This window comes from Abramis brama (assembly GCF_963993115.1).
Source record: "Abramis brama genome assembly, chromosome: 6".
NCBI classification, from domain to species: domain Eukaryota; kingdom Metazoa; phylum Chordata; class Actinopteri; order Cypriniformes; family Leuciscidae; genus Abramis; species Abramis brama.
In genome coordinates, this window is record NC_139968.1 from 43,034,969 (window position 1) to 43,047,652 (window position 12,684).

The 12,684-nt window shown below is 39.9% G+C and overlaps 1 protein-coding gene and 1 long non-coding RNA gene across 2 annotated transcripts in view; one reads left to right on the forward strand and one right to left on the reverse strand.

Moving 5' to 3' along the window:
* Positions 1 to 593: 593 nt before the first annotated feature.
* LOC311085621 lies at positions 594 to 3,769 on the reverse strand. The gene is made up of 3 exons (XR_014606888.1): positions 1,149 to 3,769; positions 937 to 1,073; positions 594 to 752 (listed from the first exon to the last, which is right to left on the reverse strand). It is a non-coding gene; the product is annotated as an uncharacterized lncRNA (long non-coding RNA).
* A 1,910-nt stretch (positions 3,770 to 5,679) lies between these two features.
* fbn2b (fibrillin 2b) overlaps positions 5,680 to 12,684 on the forward strand; it is a 69,550-nt gene continuing 62,545 nt past the window's right edge. Inside the window, exons 1-3 of the mRNA XM_084117892.1 lie at positions 5,680 to 5,761; positions 7,516 to 7,814; positions 12,179 to 12,261. Coding sequence (XP_083974018.1) covers positions 7,639 to 7,814; positions 12,179 to 12,261 — 259 coding nt within the window. The 5' untranslated portion in view covers positions 5,680 to 5,761; positions 7,516 to 7,638. The remainder of the gene's footprint in view (positions 5,762 to 7,515; positions 7,815 to 12,178; positions 12,262 to 12,684) is intronic.

Here is a 12,684-nt window from a genome sequence, read left to right on the forward strand (position 1 = left end):
TAAAAGGGCATAAAATGGCCTTTTTAAGAAAGTATTAGATGTATCACAAGCAAGTGTGAGGTAGCCACAGTTGATGGGCCACTAATAGCATGAAATACAAAGTGAGAAAACACAATTCTGCTTCCAAATGCTGAAACCTTTGACAAAAGCTTCCATACAAAGAGTTAATGTCTGCATAATGGACATATAAGACACTTAAGTGCTATCTCACTGGACTTAAGAGAGGAATGTGTGAGGATTAGGTCCTCAGCAGGGCGTTGCGCATGGTAAGGGTCACTGTCTGCAGTCAAATATTTAGTCAAAACATATCTGTTACCCTACTAAAAACCAAAAACGGACCTACAAGACCATACTTGAAACCTGATATCCACATTTGCACACAAGTTCACCCAAGTTTTGGGGACTGCACACTTCTACCACAGTGGGACACATGCTGACAAAACTGTTTCCCAAATGGAACCAGGTGTTGAGACCCAAACGTTGAAACAACATTGCAGATGGTTATGAATTATTACTGGAACAAACTTACATGACAAGTTTACAGTCAGGTTAAACCAAAAATATTTGGGGTGTACCAAGACAAGTTGGTTCCCTGGAGTGCAAATCGTTCTTTTAGCATGGCTCCCTGTGCACTTGCTCTAGCGATTGGATTTGCGTTATCAAGAAGAAGCCATGGAGATCAACGTCCTCCATTCTTCTAAATTAACTGCAGATGCGAAAGTTTCATCCAAACCTGGAAGTGCACATCCGATCTGTAAAAGATTAATGACCAAATTAAGTAAGGAGTCAAAGTGGTTTTTCGTTCCCTGCATGAATGGCGTTTATCTGAATGAATCTGTGGTTTTTCTGAGGGTGTGAATGGATGTGTTCTCTCTGGGGTGGAGATGTGTTTGGACATAGGATGGTATTTCTAATCAGGACTGGATATTTACCAACCTCATGACCTTGTGATTCCTTGTGTTTTCCGAAACAGAAGACAGCTGTCGTTGGTTTAAGACAGCGTTTTGAAAGTGTGCCTTAAGTAAACTGGTTCAGTTTGACGTCTAAGACATTGTTACATCACATCTGATGATCTAGAACAAATTCAAATGAGTGTTAGTGTGCATTTAAAGGAACAGTGCAACTATATATGTACATTATAAACTCACCTTCATGTTCAAAAGGACAGATGTTGTAGATGTCAAAGCTGCTCTTTTCCATACAACAAAAGTCAAGAGAACAAGGATTAAAAAGGACAAAAGAAACATAAAAAGTATCAAAAAAAGTAGTTCTCGCGACTTGCACACTTTATTCAATGTCATCTGAAACCATATGATAGCTTTGTGTGAGAAAAAGCCTGACATTTAAGTAGTTTTTCACTGAAAATGTACCCCTCCATTATAGGGCTCTCATTTTTGCACATTAAAATATTGGTGAAAATAAATGTGGCGCAACTTTTCAGACTCACAAGGTGCCTTGAATGAATTAGCTGAAAGAAATTCAAATATGGCAGAAGACGCCCGTGTTGCACCAAGTTTGACATCAACACAAGACATCAACTAGTTATGGGACTCATTTGTGCGATTGTGTGGATTGTGAGGATCCTCTGACCAAATTAATGCATCATATTAGAGATGTTGCACGCTTTTGTATAAACACTTGCCTGGATTCCTTCCTACCTGTGGATACTGAGCAATTTGAACACTGTTTATCTCTCTTTCAATGTACAAAGTACACAACGGGAAAGAGAGCACCACTTAGAATAAGCAAAGTCTTTGGCTGTTAATGCATTCAAGTCTTCAATTTTCCCCAAATAGCATCAGAACGTACAAATCTTTAGGTTTTGGTATGGCTGAGTGCAGTAAATTCCTGCCGTTTCTTAGATTCCCGTACGACAGAATGTTTTATGTGCGCTTGAGAGTGCAAGACATGGTACATCTGAAATCCATTAGCGCGGGGTGCAGTTCACAAGCAGACGCTCCGAGCAGCTCTATTGGAATTCCAACTCGTTGCCAATTCCCTTTTCTTCCTTTACTCAACATTTCTAGCTTTGAGTAGGACCATGGATTTGCCTTCTGGGAACTTGTTGCAGTGATTCTGAAACTCAGTCATCTTTGTCTGTCACGCACCTTCACTTGGTAATTTGAAGCAATCACATATAACACGTTTTATCGATGCAGGAGCCGTTCTCACGTATGCAATTCCCACTAATGTCTCAAAGGCACGTGATTGTGTTTGGCATTGGAGCACGGCTTGGTTTGTTTTTATTTTTTCCGTTTTTACGGGATGACAGGCTGAAAACAGCTTGCCTTTGTCCTCCTTTCCGCCTTTGAAGTTGTGCATTCTTACCTTGCTACATCACTGGAGGTCTACAGCTGCCTCGAAGGAAGGTGAGGTTAGCATTGCTGAAACATAATATACATATAAAAAAGAACAAGGTGTTTGAGTCAAGAACAAAGGGTTCTCGAGGTGTTAAAGCACCAGAAATTAGAGTGACGTAAGAGCTGCTTCCCAAAAATAGCGGTGAGTTTAGTGCTCCTCTGATGTTTGGGGAAACAAACAGAATGAAATTCAAGGACTTTATGAGAGATGGTGGATTCTTTCAACCGATGATCACAAAGTTCCTCAGTTCTTCACCCTGGTGTCATTATAAACCTTTCCTCAAAAGAAGATGTTTAGCAGAACACATGACACTTACATCTATATTATTAAAGCGATGACCTATAACGCTTTACCTGTTTGTCTTTCTCTAGTGTGTAATGTTGCTGTTTGAGCATTAAAAAGATCTGCAAAGTTATTAAGTTCCTCCAGTGGGAGTTCTTCTCTATATCAGTGTCAGTGTTTCTGAACTCCCTGAAACGCCTCAATTGTAGTCTTGAGTTTTCTTACGGGAACAAACACGTCACAACATTCCTCATTTAAATAATTCCTACTTAGAATAAAGAGGCGGGGCCTGGTTGAGTTAGTTAGTAGCGTGTTAAACTGGTGGTTATGGTAAGGGGCGGGACTAATTCCCAAACAAACTCGAAGAGCTCGACCAATCACAACACACTGCTCCAGCCGACCAATCAGAGCACAGTGTGCTTTTCAGAAGGAGGGGCTTCATAGAGACAGGAACTAAACAGAGCGTTACTGACAGACTGGGAAGAGACACGCTGCAACAATGGAGAATATGGGGAAAATAATCAACATTCAAGCATGAAAACCTGTTCTAGTAGAGCCTAGAAACAAGACTTTGTAAAAGAGCAGTATATGGCCTCTTTAAAACATATACACAAAGATGCTTTAATTTATACTGGCAAGTTGTTTCTTCCATGGCTTTAACGCCAGACCGCAGGGTTGCGAACAGGGAGCATCTCAATACTGAGTCACGCTCCACCCTGACCCCTGCGGTCACCACCACAAACCTAGACCTGGACCCAGTCCAAACCTTAGTGACTCAATACTTCACAAGATGGGGCATATTATGGTTATGTGAGTCAAGGCTACAACGTCAAATTGCAAAGTATTCATGACCCAAACAGGAAAGAAAGGCCCTTTCACTTTTTTAACTACCCTAGATATGTCCGCCAAAGAAGAAACTCTCTGTAAACTGAACATATGTGCATGCTTATAGCTTGCACAGAACTAATGTGCATAACATTCCCCATGTGGCTTGAATCAAACATCTTTCCAAAATAAATGACAGCGGTGTCTCGCTTCTCCCTCAGTTGTGATGCTCTTAGACGCACCGATAACAGATTTAAGCTGAGATCTTTCATATATCAGGACCTACAGAAGTATCTGGTTTCCTAACAAAGGAACCTCACAAAAATGAAACGGTTACTCAAAAAAAACGAAATCCTGAAACAAAAAATGGTAAAACAATGACGCAGATGCAGAATCTGAATCTGAATCGAAGCAGCATCGACAGAACTAATGGAGGAGTGAAATTGAGGCTTTACCATAGTAAAAACAACTGGATCATCATTTTGTTTGCGTAGTTTTTGCCATCCCTCATCAACACACCATCTCTAGAGCAGACTCCAGAAGCAGCACAACACCACCTCAAATCCTGCTCGTAATTATTGCCTTTCTAACAAATATGCTGGAAAAAACACAAGCAATTTTAATTAAAACGTTCTTTAACCCATCTTGAGAACACATTTTTAGAAATTCTGAACTCTAAATATGGATTTACTCAAAATCAAAAATCAAAAATGTAATGTTCTCTGAACATTTAAAACATCCAGTTTTGAAAAGGGTTTAAAAACGTTTTTTTTTCTTGGTTGTGCGAAAGTTACGGGAACATTCCATTTCGCAAACATTATTGGAATGTTACTTTTTAATAATATTCTCTGAAACAAGTAGTAACATTTAAAAAATGTTAGACGAACTATAAATGTTTTTGACAACGTTATTAAACACCAGATAACTGAATGAACGTTCTATTAACATTAGTGGAAGAACATTTGTTCATAACTCTGAGAGAACTTTGCCAGAAAGTTCCCTGTTAGCTGGGATGCTTGCTAATTATTACATTAATCGAAAGCAGACAGTTTTTAGGATTTCCCCGGAGTAAACCATGAGATTAGTCATAGAAAATGTCTCATTCTTTATCATCTTCCTGGAAAGACTCTGCGCCGCATGTCGCATCCTCTTTGGGTGCAAACATACTGTTCAACACAACCTGTCAGATGTTGAGGGGGAGTCAAAAGGAAAGGGAAAGCGGGTTCAGCGCACAATGTGGTTCTGTTTAGGGGTGAGCCGTGTGGGTCTTGGAGAAAGACGTCTCTGCCAAGAACATTGCTCCTATCTCATTTCGTTGCAAACAATCCCGAGGGCGAGGGGGATCGGAAAACACGCCACAAATCATTTCTACGACCATGTATTTTACATGACGTAGGCGATTTAATCACAAGATGTGCTCAAACACAGTTGCGCGCTGATTTCTTCCATTAACTTTTATGACATTGGGAACTAACTTATTTTAACATAAGTTTTTCCCTTCTGAGAGATAAAACGAGCACAAATGAACGGGTGATGGAGGCTGTTCTTATAAATGTTAAGACAACAAAGGCATCTATGTTTTCCAAACCTGCGGACTCTGCAGTTCCAACAACGTTGTCACTCGTTTTGGGTTGCGCTCAGCTGTTTGACCACCCAGGTGGCGCGTCATCCTTTACAACCAATTAAAATTAGGCAAGCAAGAACGAAACAGAGTGAGAAAAAAAAGCTTTTTATCTTGTTTGGCTGAAACTGAATTATTCACCCTTTTAATTAAGCCTGAATGACCTTCCATCAGATTTTTGACCTTTAATCTTGGCTTTTGAGCCATAGCAATATATAAAGTTTAGAATAAGAAAGAACTGAAAAACAACTTTAGGCAACTTTTTTTGCATGTACTATAGAAATAAAGTTTATATAAAACAATATATATATATTTGTACATTTTCATTACTTTTCCATTAATTATTTATATAGCAACTCAGTTAATCAATCGAATCAATCTACTACATCAATTCAGTATTGTTTGTACTGTAGGAGAAATGTTGTAAATCATATACTTAACTTTTCTTTTTCATTCAGGCTTTCAGTCCTGTAAATAATCGTTGGTTGCAGTGCAGGGGGACAGTCAGTGGGTTCAAACCCCCTCCTCTTCAACCAAAGCACCTCCCCTCGACCTATCAGGGTAATTCACTCACTTTTCTCTTTCTCACAAGGGCTACAGTGCAGTTTTCCATTCAGGGGAACATATCCCGTGACAATAACGGACTCCTCCAGGCATTCCAAGACATCTGAGGTATTTCGGCTTCAATCTCCTGATTATTTATGCATCATTTTCAACGAAGCGCGCATTATATGCACCCCGATTTTAATTTAAAATGCAGGAAATATCGAATTTAAATGTGATTGAGAAGTTGGCTACTTTGCAAAATTTAATCTGAAGCAAAAAAAGACCTTGGTGACGTAAACCGGCGTTTATTTCCCTACAGTCTGTTGACCGGCTAACTCAATTAAAACTCGAATAAAGGTATTATTTTGGTAAACGAGGGAAGAGAAATTAAGTTTTAAGGTGAGAAAAGTTGTAAAGTTTTTAAATATGAAAAAAAAACACACACACACACGTAACTTTCAATGAGATGGTTAGAAATAGCCAACTTTAAACTGTTTAAAGGCTTTACATCTGCAACTGTCCTATTGATGTTCGTGAAAATAGATAGATAATACAACAATTATCAGCGGAATATTGGAAGCCTTTTTAATGCAATCGCGAAATCTGTCGCAATCTAAGGCATCGTGAACGCGTTTGACTCAGCAAACTCAACTTTTTTCTTGCTACTTTTTTATTTTCCTCACAAAGGAAACGCTCACGTGCTGTCATTTTTTAACGTCATAATTAAAGTATAAGATGTTGAATTGTGTCACCGCGTCTGACGTCATTAAGCGTTGAAAAGCGGACGATGTAATTCATAAACTTTCGAAAGATGATTGTTGTCATTGATGGGTTTTTTCTTCTTTGTTCGCGTCGCGATTAGCACCGCCCACCTGAAAATTCCTCAGACTTTCCCTCTCAGATTTACCAGACCTGTCATCATCAGATGAACTGTGATTTAACTGACTTTATCATAATCTTCTCATTAAACCAACTTTTATCAAGTAGACGGAGTTTTTGATGTAAAACAATATTGTATTCATTTTGCAGATGCTTTGATCAAAAGCTACTTTGCATTCAAAGTATGCAAATTCAGTATTTATCAGAATATAAATGTACATATAATGTATAAGGTTGTTCCTCTTTGATATTTTTTTTGTTCACACAACAGTTAGATCCACCAACTTGAAAGCTCTTCAAACTTTCCTTCACAGACTTGCTACTAGACTGTCATCTTAGATGGAGTACTGTAATTTAACTAACTTCTCATTAAACCAACTTTTCAAGGCTTTGATGTTTGCAAAAGCAACTTGCAGTGCAATGAAGATATATATTTTAATATGGAAAACCATTAAAGATTTGTGGAAACATCCAGTTTACCTTTGTTAAAGAATGTCCTTATTAAGCAGTATGTCCACTTTGCAGAGGTTTTATATTTGCAGTTGTTCCTTAACACAAATATATCATGCTGAAAAGAAAACTGTAAAATCTCACTGTGTTGTTTTGCCACCCCCTTTCTGCCATGGCTCTAAATCTTCTGAGGCCCATTATTTACCCTAAAATCTTAGTTTTAATGAGCCGGTTGAGGACAAAACCAGGAGTCCAGTCTTGGCCAGGAGTTGGTTATTTCTACAGCGAACGCACACTAAGACAGTCTAAGTGGGCCTGTAAAAGGATGCTGGCTGGCGCTTAAAGTCCCATACAATTTGCCTGGAATAATACTACACTTTATAAAAAACTCCATTATCGACCGTGGGCGATTTAATGGCTAAATTTATGAGGGGGCACATTTGTTCGTATGTTCACTGTATATACGCCAAATAGACTAAGCAGTAAAGGGAATGAGAATGAATATAAGAATGCAAAGGTAATGGTAAGCATTTTGTCTTCTCTTTTTAAAGCCTTCAGCCTGGAGTGCTCTTGGATCACACAAGTTCACGTCTGAAGAGCTCATTGGAAAGGAAGAGTTTTACTGTGGGTGAGGCACGTTTAACGGCGCTTAAGGAGTCGCACAGCAGGGGCCAATGGGAGTGTGGAAGCTGGCCAAGGTGGTGTTCGGATGGGCTGCGGTTTGGTGGGCCACGGCCTATTCAGTGCAGGCACAAGGAGATGGAGACATCCAGGCCAGCCGATTCACTGGAAAACCCGAGGGGGAGGTGCAACAGAGGGTCCGTCGGAGAGGCCAGGAGTCCCTCAGAGGGTAAGAGCTTTTTCAGTCACGTCCTGCTCCTGTTCTTTGTCATTTTTATTCTAATAGTGGACATTTTAATGGTTTAATCATGAGGCGGAGGGTTTAACTCAGCTTTTATTACCAGAAATACAGAATAATCATTTCAGGGTTGGTGTATCTCATCCTAAAAGCTTGAATTCAAAGCTAGCATAAGTTTCTTCAGACAGTGCAATAAATGCCTTTTTTTTGTTGCTGCAGTAGATTTCTGTTGCAACCTGCTGTGCTGTTTGGGTTAGAGCCAAACTGGGTTGAAAGCACGATTGGTCTCTAAAAAAGCAACAAATGTGTTGGAGTGTTGTGAATCTGCTGTGAAGGAATTTTAAGTACTGAAATGCCTCAATATGTTGGTCATGACAACAGGAGTGTCATTTCCTACTGATAACTTAAGCTGTTGAAAGACATCACTGTTTGGCCATCGCAAATTTTACGTCTACATAATTCCTAGAAGAATGCGTAGTGTTTTAGTTCTCAAGTTTCTGCTGAAAGTTGAGGTAAACACGCTTAAAAATATATTGAAAGCGGGTTGATTGTGTGATAGATATTTTTCCAAGCCCTCCAGCGCCTCTCAAACTATGCATCTGCATTTGTCTCCACAAAGCCTAAGCTGTGTATTTTTCTAATTTTTGGGAAAACAATGGCTGTTTTGTGTTGCGCTGCCCTCATATGTTCGAAACGGTTATTCCAATCATCCTCTCATCTGTACTTGCTTATAACTCCCCTGCAAACTGCAACAGGAAATGAGGTATTCTGATTACTCGGGGAGGGGGTCCAACAAGGGACATTTGTTTTCAAAGAGGTGAGAAAGAGCATTTCACAACAGAGACATGTCTTCAATTCATGGGTCCTTATTTAATCAGGAAAGGGGTTTACAGTTTAGGTCTGAAAGAAATCTAGCAAGGTCAAACAGAAACTTCAAGATTAGCACTGTGGTTAGCGGTCCAGTATATACTGAATTACAGAAACAATAGCGACATTCTCTACATGTTCACCAGTTCCATAAGTGGGACAAATGGTAAATGACCTGTATCGCACCCAAAAGTGAGTTTTCCAGGTAAATTAAGAGGGAGAATCTGATCCGGGCGGTGAAGCAGAACCAGGTGGCAGCAAGTCAAATGAGAAATGTGCCACAGTGCCCTTTTGAGAGCCAATGCTATTGCTAAACACCAACTAGCCCAAAGGGATGTAGGGACTTGCACGGTTTCCAGATTGTTCCCGTCTAACAATTCCCTTTGTTCAAGGCAAGATGCTGAACTTAAGACCCTTCATACAAATGTTGTAGCTGTTTTGTCGTAAAGAAACGTCTAATCTTTTCTAAGCACGGTCTGTAATCCTGTTTACATACCAACACAGTGTAAGAATGTTTCTTAAGTGCACTGATTATAATGATGTGGCACAAAATTGCACATTTGATCAACTGCAGAGTCACCGACCAAGAAAGCCGTGTTATCCAGGGTCAGACAGTTTAACAGAGTTACAGTATGTGATTTGAAGCTTACTGGCTCTCCTTGCTAAGCATAATTTGGCTGTCAGTTTTGAGGAGTCTGATCACATTGCATTTGGGGGCCTCTTAAATGAAGGTAAAGTCTGGGAGACTGCTGTAAAAGCAATGGGCTTGGGGTGAGATTATGATTATGTGGTTCTCGTCTATCGATGCCAACCCTGACAAGTTTTGATGAGTACAAAGCCAGGCACCGTGCTCATGGTTGATGTTTTTAGAAGTGGCTTGGCCAGGGTTTCTCTTCATTTTCTCAACATGTCTCTGAGGCCATGTCAACTCCACTGAACTGCAAAGATGGGCTTGAGTTGTTCCAGAACGCTTGATGTTTGCATCCCAAGAGAGACTGAGTTTCTTTGTCTTGGATTTATATTTTTTTAACAGCTGAAAGAAGATGCCAGTCAAAGGAAAACAATCCTTCTTGGACACCAAAGAGCTTGGTTGAAGCCAACAACATTTTGTTATGGAATTGTTCTTTGTAGAAATACATTAAGAATATGAACAGAAAAATAGGCCCTGGAAATGGGGCCAAATTTATTTTAATACCCAACTGGAAAAAAAAGCCGTATGTTTCTCTTTTTTTCAGTGGGGTTTGTCATCTAACTAGTGGAAAGGAAGACGTAGATCTGATAAGTGTATCCTTATGTGTGCATAAAAGCATGCCCAGAAATTCTTATCGTCTTATCAAATGTACTCAGTGTATTGTACCAAACAATAAAAACGTAAGAGCTAATTGCTTTCTGTTGTTTATTCACGATACCATCAGTCTCTCCAGAACTCCAAAGTGTCTTGTAGACCAGCTTAGGCAAGAAAGACATCAGTCTCACATGGTTTTTATGCATGAAATCATATGAAGCGACCCCCCTCTTTCCTCATTTCATTAAAAGTGTATAGTCTAGACGGCAGTGTGATTTGAGTTCATTAGGGCCAGGGGCTTGAAACAGGCCAAGTTGGACAAGGAAAAGGTCTTAAGAGATCCAGAGGCTTTACGCACTGGGATCTTTATAATGTTAAAACAACCATTAGCTCATTGGCTCTGGACTGGAGTTAGCAGCAAAAGTGGGGGCTGGGAGCAAATGTCTCTAAAGTGACCTTTAACCTCTTTAGGAGTGGTAACCGGTGGGATAGAATTGTGCTATCTTTCTGCGCCCTCTCCATGATATCCCACAAGCCTCAGTAAGAGCTCCTGTTCAGTTTTTATGACCTCACGGAAAACCGGCTGTCAAAGCATCCCGATTTCCTATCTCAGTCTTGTCCTGACCTTTTGCCTTACTGGAATTCAGGTTGTGAGGGGTTTTTAGGGCTCAAGAGTCGTAAAGCTGACCTGCTTTATCCGGAGATCTTTGCCAAAGAATTGCTTGCAAATCTCTTGCTCGAGGGCCGGTAGTCCCTGTAAATGAAAAAGGATTTGACCTAGTGAAGTGAAATGAATTGATCCATCTAGCTAAAGAAGTCACATGGTCTTTCCAAGGTATTTGCCTCATGGCAAAGAACCCGTTAACAATTTATATCTCTCTTTGAGGTGCCAGTTTGTGTTTGAGATGCTGTAAATGTTCTTCATTTAGTAGTGGTATATTTGTGGTAGATTTTAATAGTTTGCACAAGGAGCTCATGTTTGAAATGCATTTTTCTAAGCTGTTTTCTGCTTTCTAGTATTCACTGCATATGCTTCACAACCACCCAAAACAGTATTCCAGCTGAAAGAAATGTGAACACACTGAAAAGCATTGAATTAAAGAACGAAGAGATTGGTTTGCGTCCAGGGATAACCTTCTTGCCGTCATCCTGCAGGAGTTTTAGACTTAATTTTTCAGGCTCCAGTTGAGAAAAAAGACTCTTTGGTTCCACACTGCTGATAATTCATCATCTTCTGGTCTAATTTCCGCTGCTGCTTTTGTTTTCACCGGCCCACCTCCCAAACCCCCCCCTTTTCCCAAACTCTTCACTTCCACTTGTTTTCTTTACCTCCCACTGATTCTTGCCCTTTCCCCAGCATTTTCCGTTTTCATGTTCCAACATTGAGCCCTCCATTGGCCTCTACTCTTTCAGGTCCTCCACATCTCTCTTGGTTTTTGCTGTTAGTGGTTGTGTCGTCTGGCAATGCGTTTTGAAATCCATCAAAAGATTCAAACTACAGCTGGTTGTCCCCAGGTGACTGACATTAGTAAACATCTTGACTTGTAGAGGAAAGGAATTTATGCATGTGTGTAGAAAGACAGATGTACTTTGTGTTTTTTTTAAAGGTCCATTTACGGCAGGCTTAACTTGGTGCTGATAGAAATAAAACTGTTTTCACAGTGAGTGTCCAGGTTTGACAGAGATTCTAAGGGCTTGTTGGAAAGAAACCGCTAAAACGACACATTCTGAGGGAGATTTGCCTTCAAGCTGTCAATTACCAGTTAGTCGTCCTGGATCAAGTCATATACACTAAACAGTGGGGCCCATAACATGGTGCAGGGTTTGTTCATGAGAAGCACTGAACTTTGGGCTTGGTCCTGTCATTAATCACACATATCATGACTAAGACAGACGCTTTTATCTCTGTGAGAAAGTTGCCAAAAAACAGCTAATGGATGAACGCATTTGGGAACGTAAGAGTGGCTTTAGTAAATATTTCTGTCTCAGGAAGTTTAGTTATGGTCCTACTCAAACAAACTCTTTTTATGTTGTTTCCCGGGAAAATCTTTTGGGGTCATTGTATGTATTGAGCCTGATTTATTGCAAAGGGTCAGAAGGTCTTTGAGACTGCAGATATTTCATTGTGTTGTATGTTTCTGAGAAATGTTCATTATTAAAATTTGCTTTCTGTAATTTAATGGACTTGTTTCCATTGTTTCAGGCCCAATGTATGTGGTTCCCGCTTTCACTCCTATTGTTGTCCAGGATGGAAAACGCTTCCCGCAGGAAACCAGTGTATAGTTCGTAAGTATCTGTTTTATCTATTTTTTTAAAGCTGCATGCCAAAGATGACATTTGAACAATTATCTACTCACTTACAGTACACTCGCTCAGTTAGCGTTTAGCCTTAGGTTAACTGTGGTTAAGTGCCTACAATGATAGCAGGGGATTTGACCCCAAAGCCTTAAACCACAACACAACACCCCAAAGATAAAGGCTTAGCTTAGGAAGATAAGGGAAACACCCACCTAGACCCAGGCTATGTTTAGTATAAATGCACAGGATGCATATATACTGCCTACTTTAAAGTTTTTGTGTGCAACAAGTAACTTTTCCAAAAATAATGACGTTTTTACATCCATTCAAATACCAGCCATCCTGGAAAACAACATGATTATTTTATTCCATGCATATAAAAATGCATATTACGTGCACTGCATTTCTAGT